The sequence below is a fragment of the Pangasianodon hypophthalmus genome, chromosome 26 (assembly GCF_027358585.1).
Source record: "Pangasianodon hypophthalmus isolate fPanHyp1 chromosome 26, fPanHyp1.pri, whole genome shotgun sequence".
Lineage (NCBI taxonomy): Eukaryota > Metazoa > Chordata > Actinopteri > Siluriformes > Pangasiidae > Pangasianodon > Pangasianodon hypophthalmus.
The window spans coordinates 6442828-6456215 of record NC_069735.1 but is presented as its reverse complement, the minus strand read 5'-3'; the positions used below and the strand labels follow the sequence as shown (position 1 = coordinate 6456215).

The 13388-nt window shown below is 37.7% G+C and overlaps 1 protein-coding gene across 1 annotated transcript; it reads right to left on the bottom strand.

Annotated features, from left to right (window-relative positions):
• Positions 1 to 14: 14 nt before the first annotated feature.
• On the bottom strand, positions 15 to 12802 carry pcid2 (PCI domain containing 2). The gene is made up of 15 exons (XM_026931616.3): positions 12666 to 12802; positions 12181 to 12235; positions 11994 to 12083; positions 10602 to 10675; positions 10418 to 10483; positions 10250 to 10291; positions 10081 to 10135; positions 8233 to 8336; positions 8071 to 8146; positions 6701 to 6842; positions 6508 to 6608; positions 5478 to 5551; positions 5233 to 5358; positions 3339 to 3462; positions 15 to 556 (listed from the first exon to the last, which is right to left on the bottom strand). The coding sequence occupies exons 2-15, from the start codon at positions 12214 to 12216 to the stop codon at positions 467 to 469; spliced, it is 1200 nt and encodes a 399-aa protein (XP_026787417.1). The 5' UTR covers positions 12217 to 12235; positions 12666 to 12802; the 3' UTR covers positions 15 to 466.
• Positions 12803 to 13388: the final 586 nt, after the last annotated feature.

Sequence of the window (13388 nt, the reverse complement as noted above, 5' to 3'; positions counted from 1 at the left end):
ATCATAATCATAAAAATTGTACAAAAACAGTTTATTTTACACAGAGAATAAAAATAATTAGTGAAAATAATACAAAATATGAAAAAGATTGCTGAGAAATTTCTGAGTCTTACAGCATTGAGGTGCACCACAGAAGGCCAGATAGTTCACTTCCAAAAATATGTAACAATGCAGTTTAATTTAAACATACTCATCACAGCTCTTCAGTTCCCTCAAAAATAGGTTTTAGTCCTATCTATTTGATTTTTTTTTCCAAAATAAACTACTGCTGAAAATTATGTTAAATGTGGTGATTTAAAACTCGTTCAAAAATTCTATTTACTTTGTCGCTGGCAAAGAATTACACTTTGGGGAGACATTTTCCAGTCTGGAACTACTGTATAACTAATTCCAAAATTACATGAATCCAACAGGAGTCAGCTCAGACGAAGTTGGAGTTTGGCAGATCCTTTATGGCAGCTGTAGTTTAAGATACAGAAGACAAGGGTGGGAAAGGGTTTTGCTTACTGACAACCAACTTCTGGTGCTGGTGTGAAATATAGCCTTTGATGTGACCCTGTGTGAGATAGAATTACACATGATAAAGTTAACTTTGTCTTTGAAGAGAAAAAAAAAAAAAAAAAACAAGCACAGTCATACTTAATTAACATGAGTGAAAATGTCTTAGTTGGAATCTGCCCCAACTACTTTATGATCATGTAGAATGGCAACAAACATAAGCAACTAGCATTCTATTTCACTCCTCCTAACCACCAGAGGCAGTGTATAAAACCTGGATAATGTCCTCCAGCCATGTCATGAGGAACAGGGCTGCCACAAATAGTGCTCTGAGATACCCAGCGCACTCACACTACTTGATTTCTTGGAGTGGTATACCTCAGAAGGCCCATGAAAAAGAGATGTTCCTTGTCACCGTAGACGCTGGGTGTCCAGGCTGTCAACAGGCCAAGGTGATAAAATTGGCCTAACCGCTTTGTCAAAAGTATCCCCCACATCTCAACCCCACAGCAAATAGTCTGAGAAGCAGATGGCTGCGAGTCTGACAAACTGATGGCTGTTCAGGATTTGAGAAACAGACTATCTGAGAAACAGATGGCTGTATGTCATGCACTAGGCACATTCTGTGGGCTTGTCCTCAGTAAAGGCTCAATAGACTGATTCACAAAGTTGAGTGATATGATCTTGGGCAGAAAACCTGGAATTAAGCCATAGAATCACTCAATCACCCTATCACCAAATCAGGCAACTCCGCCACTGTTTTAGCTAAAATGCTAGGACTGCTGACAGGAAGGTAGTTTTCAAAGACGCACACTTTAAGTCAACTTTTCAGGCATAGCTTTCAAGATTCCAAAACTGGCACCCTCTCGTCTAGGGCTTTTTTCGCAAGGTCCAAAGGCAGGTTTCGAAGGGCTGATTTGCACAAATCAGGCAAAGCAGATTGCTCCAACCATACCTGATGACGTGTATATATCAAAAAATATCCCAATACCATGAGTGAGATTTCAATCATCTTCCTTACAAAGGCATCAACATCTGCAGATTGGAGGGACAGCTCCAATACTAGTAGAATAGCCAACATATTTCCACATGTTTTCACCAGGGAGACATCAGTGCATCTGTACTCAGCATTTTGGCAGCTTACATCTGGACAACGTCTGGGAAGACCATCACTGGCATAACCCAAACAGGCAATGGCAGGCACAGGGCCAAAATTCATCATATTTGCCAGAGCATGGTGCACAAAGCCCAGTCAGCTAGAGCCTGCCCAAATCTCCCATGCAAACCATCAATAAAGTCACTGCGTCAGACCATGAGATGGTCAGTGTCAAAGTGCAGACTTTCAGCTTTAATTTAAGGGGATATACATTAAAATCAGGTAAACGATGTAGGACATTACAGCACTTTTTATATGTGGTCCCCCCTTTTAAGGGACCAACAGTAACTGGACATTTGGCTGATCAGCTGTTCCATGGCTAGACGTGTTATTCCCTCATTGTTTCTCTTACAAGTAAGCAGATAAATGGTCTATATTTGATCACCAAAAGGCCCAGGAGACCATGTAAAACAACTTTGGTAAATGACAAAAGAATTCTTTCCCTGGTGAAGAAAAACCCTTTCACAACAGTTGACCAGATCAAAAACACCCTCCAGGAGGTAGGCAGTTGTGTGTCAAAGTCAATAATGAAGAGAAGCCTTCACCAGAGTAAAAGGTAAAAGGGATTACCACAAGATGTAAACCAGGAAGACCAGATTAGAGTAGAGTTTGCCAAAAACAAATAAAAAAAAAAAAACCCTGTACAGTTCTGGAACAACATCTTGCGAATAGATGGGACAAAGATCAATTTGTACCATAATGATGAAAAGAGAAATGTATGGAGAAGGAAAGGAACTGCTCATCTAATGAGCAATATCACCTTATGGTGTGGGCATGTATGGCTGCTAATGGAATGGTTCCCTTGTATTTACTGATGACAAAAGCAGCAGGATGAATTCTGTATAGAGCTATATTACCTGCTCAGATTCAGCCAAATGCTTCAAAACCCACTGAACAGCACTTCACGCTGCGGATGGACAATAACCCAAAGGACACTTCAAAAGCAACCTAAGACTTTTTTAAGGCAAAGAAGTGCAACGTTCTGCAATGGCCAAATCAGTCACCTGACCTGAATCCAAATGAGCATGCATTTCACTTGCTGAAGGCAAAGCGCCACAAGAACAAGCAGGAACTGATAGCAGCTGCAGTAAAGGCATGGCATCACCAGGGAAGAAACACGGTGCCTAGTGATGTCTATGGGTTCCAGACTGCAGGCAGTCATTCACTGCAAAGAATTTCCAATCACGCTTTAAAAATGACCATTGATTCATGATTGTTAGTTTGTCCAATTATTTTTAGTCCCTTAAAAAGGAGAATCACAAATACAAAGTGCTGTAATTCCTACATCACTCTCCAGATTTGAATTTAAATACCCTCAAATTAAAGCTGAAATGAAAGTCTGCACTTTGAGCTAATACTTTAACATGGTTAAAATGTAATTAACAAAAGAGTAGAAAAATTGAGGTTTGTGTGGAGGGAACACCCACTCCAAAGCAAAGAATGATGAATTAGTAAGAATCCAGCCTCCGCAATTAACAGTGCACTTGCACAAGTGGGTCTTAAGGTTTTATACGCTGCCCCTGGCAGATAGAAGGGTTGAAATAGAACTATTAGCCTAAACAACTGCAGGCAACACTGAGCTCTATAATCTTGAAAAGTAATTGATTTGCAAAGTTCTCATAAAAGCTTTGCTTAAAATACTCTGGAACTCCAATCAATGCTGTGCCATGCATGACTAACTTACCATATATATGAGATTGGCCAGGATGCACTGAACTTCATCAATGTCCACTTCCTCCACCTGCATCATCTTCAGTGCAACCAGGAATGCATCTAAAGGAAGTTGGTGAGTCTTTAGTAAATGATACCTAGAAAGAGGGAGAAAATCAGAATGACTTGCAGGCCAAACTATCCTCTATGAATTCTCATTCTCTTAGATTCATGGCCTACTCATGGGAAAGATTTACCTATAGCCTAAAGAAACAGGAGCTTTTATATCATCTGTTTCATGGTGAATCATTTTGGGGACTCCTGAGAACTCTGAATGACTAGAAACAAGCTAAAGACATCCATCTATTGATGGTTGAACTCTGAGTGAAACATTCCCCACACAATCACACTGCCTCCATCATCCTGTATTGTTGACACCAACTCATGTTGCATCCCGTGTTTTGATCTTTCTACCAACATTGTGCAAAAGGAACATGGATTTCTTTTTTTTCCAGTCCTCAGGCTCCAGTTTCATTCAGAGAGCCATGATTCACTGTTTTTGCTTTCCATGCCATCGTCTGGTTTACAATTTGGCAGTAGTGTGAATGAATTGCTAAGGTTACATGCACACTACAAATATCACACTTGGTGGGGCATGAAAAAGCAAACTAAATTTTCAAAAATAATAATGTTTGATCATCATTAATAATAATAATCATATTCTGCTTATCTTAACCCAGATTGATCTATTGTAATTTAGCATAAAATCCAGTTATCAAGTCATTTGGGAGACATTGTGACGACCTTGTGTATGAGTCAGCTTGACCTCAAGATCAGCTCAGAACTCTGTGTTTATCTTTCATCCCTTACACACATACCCTGATTTTCATAACACACAAGCACACAAACACACTTCTGCCTAGACTCTTCAGGCACAGCACATGCACTCATTCTCTTTTTTTGCTGATGACATGTCACTTCCTTATATTGGAATAAATTCTGCCTACTATTTTTATACAGTATGTTGTACTGACTCTTCAATTATCCACAGACACTACACTCCTTGTGCATAAGAGGCATGTGCACCTACAATAAAGCTAATGAATAAACCTTTCAAGCATGAACATGTGGATTTCAGATATTCATTCCTGTTGCCTAGCTACCTAGATGTACAAGTTAACAAACAAGAGATGTGTTATTCTAATGGAGTTCAGTTTTTTCACCATTATGATCATGCATATTGGGATATATTCATTACAGAGAACCAAGATACTGCCCTAAGTAACTTTTTGTACATGAGTTTTTGGAAAGAATATGTGGCAAAACTATCTACGTGGCTCATTATTTATAGTCGGACAAACCCTTGCGTCCTGAGTCATGATTGATCAGTGCTACGCATCTCTCACTTCTAATTTGCATAAAGTTGCATCAAACTTTTTCTGCCATGTTGCAAGTCAGGTTCTCACTACCACCACATAAATCCATACTCCCTTGCACGTTTTGTTCCCTTACACTAGCCTCATACCTTTCACTACATCAGGCATGGATTGCACGCATTTTCTTTCTTTCACTGGTCTAATAAATATAGCATGCAAATATTTGTACTGTAATATTGTACCAGTCATATGGGTGTTGTATCTATTAAACTGGCACCCCTGCAAGGTGTTACTGTTATTAAAACCTGGCTTAGAGCCTTGGGAAGCTTAGTTTTCTACAGCAGCACAATGTAACCATATGTGACTAAACAATAAGAGGAACATTAGATGGTATAAGATTGCTTGGAATTTCCTTTTACTTATCGTAATTTGGTCTAGAAATGTAAAAGTAGTCAAAGTTAATTAAGTGATCTCATTACATATAAAACTGAAAACAAGACACAATTATAGCAGTGTCCTCTGAAAGATTTTCACACTTTGGAGTAAACTCACACTTTCTTGAAAAGGTTCCTGTAGGTGATGATTTTCAGCTTCTCAAGGATGAGGAAGATCCCACAGCGGATGAAGAAGGTCTCATGTTTGGCAAGAGCCTCGTTCAACAACAAAAGGTTGCCCTCACTAGCAGAGGATGAAAACAAAGCCAAAGATTATGATCTTCTATAATATCATTGCTTTATTTTCGAGGTAAAAATTCTTTAATACCGATGCTTAAGAACAGTGTAGAGGGAAAAACAGACCTAACTGCCTTAGTGACATCTGCAAACTGCATGAGATCGTACTTCTTAAGCAGCTGGTTTGTTGGCATGTGGCCCTGTAAATACAGAATGACAGGTGTTAAGTTTATCAGCAGCAGCAACTCAAGATTCAAAGATTCAAGAGTTTTATTTGTTATGTCCATTGTGTCACGCACCATTCTGTGTAAACTCTAGACACTGTTGTGCATGAAAATCCATCTAGTACCACCAACTATGCCAGATCACAATTTTTCTCCATTCTGATGTTTATTGTGAACATTAACTGAAGCTCTTGACCTTCACCATGATTTTATGCACTGTGCTGCTGCCACATGATTGGCTAATTAGATAACTGCATGAATGCAAAGGTGTTCCTAATAAAGTGGACGGTGAGTGTACATACAGATTCTATTACACACTAAACACACCCACACCCTTTCCTCTGAAAACTATGTTGCACGGTCTGTGTTTGTATATGGAGACATGATTATGATTGGTTCTTATATTATATGATATATCATTTGCCTATCACATGTTCAATACTGGCCTAGATTTTCCAATTAAACTTTCACATCTTTCATGAAGGAAAATAATTCATCAAAAGAAATCACATTTAGACTTTAACCAGTCTGTGCACTCAAATTAGTCACCCAAAAACATGTTTTTTGTGGCAAAATGGGTAGTCATCTCATTTTTAACAGGAAAAACCACACTAATGGGCAGAAACAGAAAAGAAAGAAAAGAAACACCCACTTATTACCAACATAGAGCAATCTGAGTGATGTGAAGAAAGCAAATCACTGTTGCTTCTAACAACAGAACTGAATGCAATCAGAAAAGGACACTGGGTGTTAAGTTCACTCGCAAAGACAAATATCTACACTGACTTCAGTAAATAACAGTGAATACTGAAGAATGATGTAATCTTACGTGAGAAATGTAATTCGACACAAGTGGAATATTTTGTGATAACTGATGGTTTAAAAACAGTCCTGAAACTTTCATCTTTGCTAGTAAGTAGGACCCTACTTACTAGCAACATCTTGACAGGCAGCAGGTAGATGAGAATGAGACGCTTGTTTCTCTGGCAGGAGCGATGACTGTGCTGGAAGGAGAAGGACAGGTACTCTTCCGCTGTCAAGACACAAAAATATGGTTGATCAATTCATCATCTGCAGAAGACATAATAGTGAGATGTCCTTCAATAAACCAAAGTGAGATCTAACCCAGTTTAAAGTCACTGTCGAACATTGCTTTGCGGCCCACGTAGTACTTGTAGGTAACTCGCTGTGCCATGCTGTAATCATCCTTGAGGTTGGAGCTGTCAATGGCCCGGATAAGAGGCTTACACAGATGCAACTTATTGATCTGACGTCAGACAACAGAAACACAAGAACACAAATTATCATGACAAATGTACGTCTTTAAACGAATACATTAAAAAAAAACAGTAATTTCTAATAATGGTGGATAAGATGACAAAAAATATCACATCACAAACATTATATTTGTATAATATAATATTATATATTACACTATATTTAATTTTAATTAGATTTTTGTTAATAAAGCACTAACAAAATAGTGAAGATTATATAATAGATTATATAAAAAAAACACATTGAAGGCCCTCCACCCACCATCTGCTCTTATTCTCATTATACATTTCCACCTGCACATCGTGATCAAAAGCAAAACCGAGATGATTCAGACTTTTCCTATTCTAGGAAAAAGAGTTTCATGTAGCAGTGGATAAGAACATGTGCATGTGAACTTCTCCAGTGTCTACATTTTAATTAAAACTAGATTATATGGAGACATATGGAGACAAGCTTGACTTTTTAGAATGCGTGTGCACTAACCGGCACAGGAAGGCAAACATTTCACTTACTAATTCTAATTTCCATTAAAATTATTTGTAATCCATTAGATTTGACACTTCACTTTCAAGCGAGAAAATTAAGACTGAGTGCACCACCCGAAAAATTGTTAAAGTAATGCTGCATTCGACTAGAATCATAACTTGTAAAAAAGCTAAAGATAATGCTTCCCCAACTCTAAACTCCTACTGGGAAACTTGGAGTAGTCTTCCCAACTACAAGTTTCACCGAGTTCAGTGAGTGACGTCAAGTCAACATGGCCGCTCACAGCATCAGCAGTAAACAAAGTATCTTTAAATATTGTATATATACACTCTCCTGGGGAAAAAAAAATGGGCCAAGCCAAAAATAGCAAATATTAAGCTTTTAGTGGTTAAACATTTAAAGAAATTAAAGGGAAAAGCTATTCCATACTAATTTCCTACTTATTTAATTCTTTGTTTAATTCTTGCTAATTTCCTGACCAATTATTTGTTGTTAAGGCCATTAAAAAAGATGGTGGTGTGTCATTGCTAGTCTTGGAAATAAATCCCCAGAGTTTTTTTGAACACTTTCATTCTGCAACCCCACCACATTTACATATGGAATGATACGATAGTGTGTCCTCCAAAAATATTGAAATTAGCAACACTTAATCTATAAAAAAAAAAAAAGGAATAACACATGCAACTAGTGCTGTACATTGATAACATTATAGTGCTTGACTATGTTATTACCTTAAAATAAATCTTGAACAGCTGATTGACGAGAAACAACATCCCCCACTTCTTGGAGTCATCAATACCTGCACGACTGATAGGACAGAAAGTGCAATTACATCACTACACACAAGTCGGGACCATGCAAACACACCAGTATCTAGGTGAGAGTGTACTCACTTGTCGCTGGCACACACTCGGAAGCAGCTCATGAGCTGCTCTGCTGCCTTCTCCAGCATGTCTCCGACCTTTCCCTTGCCCTTCTTCTGTAGCTGCTGCTCCGCCTGCCCACACAAGCAAGAAACACCTCTTAGCCACATCAATTAAACCACAGCAACCTGACAAATTCTGACATTCTGATACCAAGACTAAACTTTTCTTGTTTTAATCACTGGATGGTTTTATCCAGGCCTCTATGTGCATGTGCTAATTGTTCATATCCAATAATCATCCAATTAAAATGAGCTGAACAACAATAAAAATATCATATATAGGAGTTTTACCAAACCAAGTGCAAGTTCAAAGATAATTTATGTGTATTATAAACGTTTTTATTTAGATGTGTCTTGTGGACTTGTAGTTTGTATAATTGGTCTCGTTCCCATGCCTACAGGTACACAACCAAAATTTAACCCCGTAAATGCTTTCACTTTTGATCATGGTTCTCAGATTAGTCTGATCACCGAGTTCAGATGGTTTTTGAGCTTTTTTTTTTTTTTTTAACAATATACTGTTTTATCTTTACATACATTATATATATATATATATATATATAGTTTTAAAATATATAACACTGATGCTTGGTATCATACACCCAAAATTCCCACCCACCAGCCAGCTCTCCCCATCATACAACAGCTACCGGGTTGTAGGAAGTGTGAAGGCTAACACGTGCTTCCGCCAAGCCAAACACATCTTTTCAAACTACTGCTTATGTAGCGTCACAGGGCAGTGTAAAACACACAGAGGAAAGCGATATCCGTCCTCTTCCACATACATGAGCTCACAGACTCCCAAAGGTTGGCTAGTGTTGTTGTGATTGACAGGGGAGAAAGAGTAATACCCTCCCTCCACCCATAGAGCACGACCATTTTTGCTCTCCTGGCTCCCAGCTACAAATGGCTGGGTGATCACCAGGAATAGACCTTGTGATCTCTGGACAATAGGGCAAACGCTTTTCTGTTGCACCACTCTGAAGTCCATACAAACTATTTAAAACATTTTACACCATGTTCCATGATTCGTTTAATGTCACTGAAGCTATGTGACTGTCATTCTCCTCTTTACTATGACAAAACGTGCAGCTTCTGTTTTCTAAAGGCTGTTTGTAAGGTAAGAATATAAGGCATTGTTAACTATGATCTAATGCAAAATTGCTCTTAGCCTTACTCTTTATTAAAAAGAAAATACTAATGCTGCAGCCTAGTGGTTTGTTAGTTATAGCTGTCATAACCAGATAGATTAGTTTATCTAAGTTTCTCATCTAAAACATGCTCCTAAGCGTACATACTGGCACTGTTTAGAATTGATAGAAAAATAAAAAAGAGCCTTTACTGTCATGTGTAAATTACAATACAGTGAAATTCTTCTCTTCACATAACCCAGCTTGTTAGGAATTTTTAACCATAAAAGATAACAAAATCGATATAATGTTGGTGGAACTGTGAATTGTATTTACCAGTAAATAGTCACTGTGCCCCAAATGATCATTTTTAATTCATGTACACTCAAGGACAGACATTTTCACTTAGCCTACGTTACCAAAGTGCAGACATGGATGGGAAGTGCAGGGTTTGAGACAGGGCCGGAGTCAGCTCTCATCTCCACTAGCCTAGAATGCCCATAACCATAGTAACAATCTCAGAGAAAGAGTAAAATGTCAAAATAGGTCAACCCTCTCTTGGTTCCATATGATATGGGCCAGTTACCCTAACTTTATTCATACAGCAGGTTCGTTGAAATTAAACCTACCCCACAGGTTAAAAAAAGTGAGCGAATAAAATAAGGGTTGTTGCTTAATTCACTTACATTGTTGGCAAATATTCGCAGATCAAGTGTAACAGCAAACATCAGAGATAAAGCCCTGAAAAACAAACCGAGAGGTGAACAACAGGTAACAGTTATAATCAAAAAGACTCATTCAGACACTGATCAACATCTAGGATAATGCTGTTTAAGGGCACCAGTGAAATCTTACCAGTTTTCTTCTTTGTGAGCTTGAAAAGCTTTCAGAAATGATGTATGATGTTAAGGTTAACAGCGATGCTTGTGATTACAGAAGCATTGATACGACCTCTGAAAATTTCACACATCCTCTAATATCTGCTACACACAAGATCTTGTTTATACTTCCAAGAAAGGATATTGCACCACCACGGTCTGGCATTTGTATGCCTCCACAAAGTCATGGTTTGCCACAGCATACGTGCATCTGTAAGGGAGAGAGGGAGAGAGAGAGAGAGAGAGAGAGAAGAAACACAGAAACCCATCTTTGAAGATTTTGTATAATTTAGGTTTTAGTGAAAGAAATGCCTCTTGACTAAGCGTACCTCAGATGTGCAGCAACCATCTCATCATAAGGAGGTTCCAGCACCTGCTGACATTTATCCTCTGGACTGGACAACTGTCAACACAAAACAAACCTGAGTAGCAAATTTCACACAACTGGCTGCAGATTGGACCAGTTTCCTTAAAGGTTTCTTGATGAAGAACAGGTCCTTAAATCTTATAAATCATTTACAACTTGACATAAAGCTAATTAATGTGTCAGTAATCAAATAATTACCATATACAGTGTGGGTTAAAGGAATATGCCAACATTTTCAACCTACTTCTGTAACACGAGTAATCACAGACAAGAACATCAACATGCTTCCCTGTACTGAATCCCTGAAGAACAGACTTGCGCTTACTTTAAACTATAATCGTTACAACAGAAGCCTAACCCTAATCCTCTAATTGTTATAATAGAAGTCTATGTGCAGCTGATTCTGTCATTAAACATTTCTTTAAAATAGATCATAAAACGCTTTTGTTACTTAAGCTCTGAAGTCTGTTTATACCACAGCGCTGGTCAGAAGGTAATGATTAATCTGTCTCTTACTTAATTATAAACAAATAAAATGTACAATATCATATTCTTTAATAAAAATTGTTAGTGTTGGTGAATTGCTGTGGTATAAGACAAATGATACCACAGCACGGTTGAATGTTCGAATCTGATTAGTCAGAAGGTGTGCAATATTTTCATATAACAGCACAGGTTATTTTGGCTGTAATGCGAATGTTAATATTAATGCGCTTGTTCTAATATGGTATTGTTTCTATAGTAACAGCTCATACACAGGGACTTGTACGGTGGACGAGTTGTGTGTGCGTACATGTGTGGTGTGTTTGTGTGTGTGACAGAGAGAGAGAGAGAGAGAGGCTGGTGAGTGAATGACTATACAGCTATAACGTAAGTCAGAACAGGAACTGACTCGTCTCTCAGACGTTCCACAACATGAACAATGAACAAATGAATGCCGTTATTGTCATTGTATATCTTTGCATACAACAAAATTAGGAGCACTTCTGTCTGGTGTTATAAAAACAAACATATAACATTAGACAATAAATAGACTATACAGTGTAAGGTATACACAGCAAGTGACTAAGTCATAATCCCTTAAGCACCTCAGTTCAGTTGGAAGAACAGTTTTGCTAAAACTTTCTTTTGTTCTGTCTCCTCCTAAAACCTTTATTTTTACATTTTCAAGGCTTTATACATATGTTGAAAAAGTGATTTTAAAGGGCAATTCCAGGACTATTCTTTTTAACAATTCAGAATAATATGACATTTTAATGTTGGTCAACGTCACACACACTCTACTCACTCAGTGAACATGCACACTAGTACAACTCAAGGAAAAAAATAAACTAGACAAGAATGCATGCCTTACCTGCAGTCGAGGATTGGCTACATGTGGGTGTTTAAAAGAGAGGAGCTCTGCACAGAAAATACCTTCCCTGTTCTCAATGGCCTCCAGGATCTAAATGATAGACTGTTGTTAGAGTATACACAGTCTTTTATTTTAAATGATTTATTTCAGTAATGTCACTAAGTACCAAACTTCAAACCCAACCCACCTGCTGGAGATACTGATTGATCGTGATATGAGCCATTCTGATCTTGGGATTGAATCTGAAATAAAATGAATGAATGAATGAATGAAATAAAATATTTAAGCTGACATGGAGCCTAACTCAGTGTACTGCTTTTATATCACAACCACATAACTAAAGCCATTAATCAGTAACAGTGAACGACCAGTGATGGAGGAAAAGTGGCAATTTGCAGACAGCACATGGACCACAGTGTGTAACTGTATACCTGCACAGTGAACTTTAAAGGCACGTGCACTTCATAAACTGGAAGCTCAGTGTAAATAAACAGCAGCACTGATGCTGCTAGTGTCAACGGCTAGCTAGCAGACTTAGCCTACACGCTAACCATGCTAACTACGCTAACGCTAATGCTGTGTGGCGTCATCACACAAACCCACTCTAATGACCAGGACTAGATGAAATATTATAATTAGTAATTAGATATTAGATATTTTTATAACAAGCACCTGTACACTGTCACATCAGCCTCTGAGCTGCAAAGTGTGCACGAGCGTTCAAACGCACCGGATACCGTCACAGAAGCACTTCCTGTTGACACTAGCTGTAAATTCCACTAACGCAGATTCGCAACATTGTTGTACTGCACACATAAATAAATATTAATACTAATAAAACTTTTAATTTAATTTAACTCGTCTATCGGCATTTATTATACATCAGGTTTAATTCACAGTCAATCACTAAAATCCTGTTTGGAATTGTATTACTTTTGATATTGCCGATTTTATTTTCTATTTATTTAGCCACTGTGGAGAAATGAAGATAAATAGATAAATAGCTGCAACGGTTGATTATTTATATCTTCTACAGTTAACTGGTTAATCTAAACTTTTTTTTTTTATTTAATGACAATTACATTTAACAAACAATAAAACCGGACATTTATTTATTGTATTTGTTATTTTTTCTCAAGAGTTTTGACATTTTAAGAGTTAATGATTTTTCCTTGGAATCACAAAAGCAATGTTTAGAGCTAAAAGCAATTAAAGTAAACATGATGATAAACACTAAAATATTTAAAGCACTGAGGTAACAGAGTAATCTAGTGTGGTAGAACTTTTAGCAAAGATAAAAACTTCAAGAGTCATGGAGTCAAAAAGTCGACTTTATTGTTCAGACAACAGAACACAAATCTGAGCTGGTCTGCAGAGCAACTGAAAAATACAATC

Excerpts from the sequence above, each read along its gene's own strand:
- pcid2 (XM_026931616.3), bottom strand. The coding sequence starts at position 12,216 with ATGGCTCATATCACGATCAATCAGTATCTCCAGCAG. Across the intron at positions 10,136-10,249 it reads GCTCACAAAGAAGAAAACTG|GGCTTTATCTCTGATGTTTG; the intron begins GTAAGATTTCAC and ends TTTGTTTTTCAG. Across the intron at positions 6,843-8,070 it reads TGTTCAAGATTTATTTTAAG|ATCAATAAGTTGCATCTGTG; the intron begins GTAATAACATAG and ends GTCTGACGTCAG.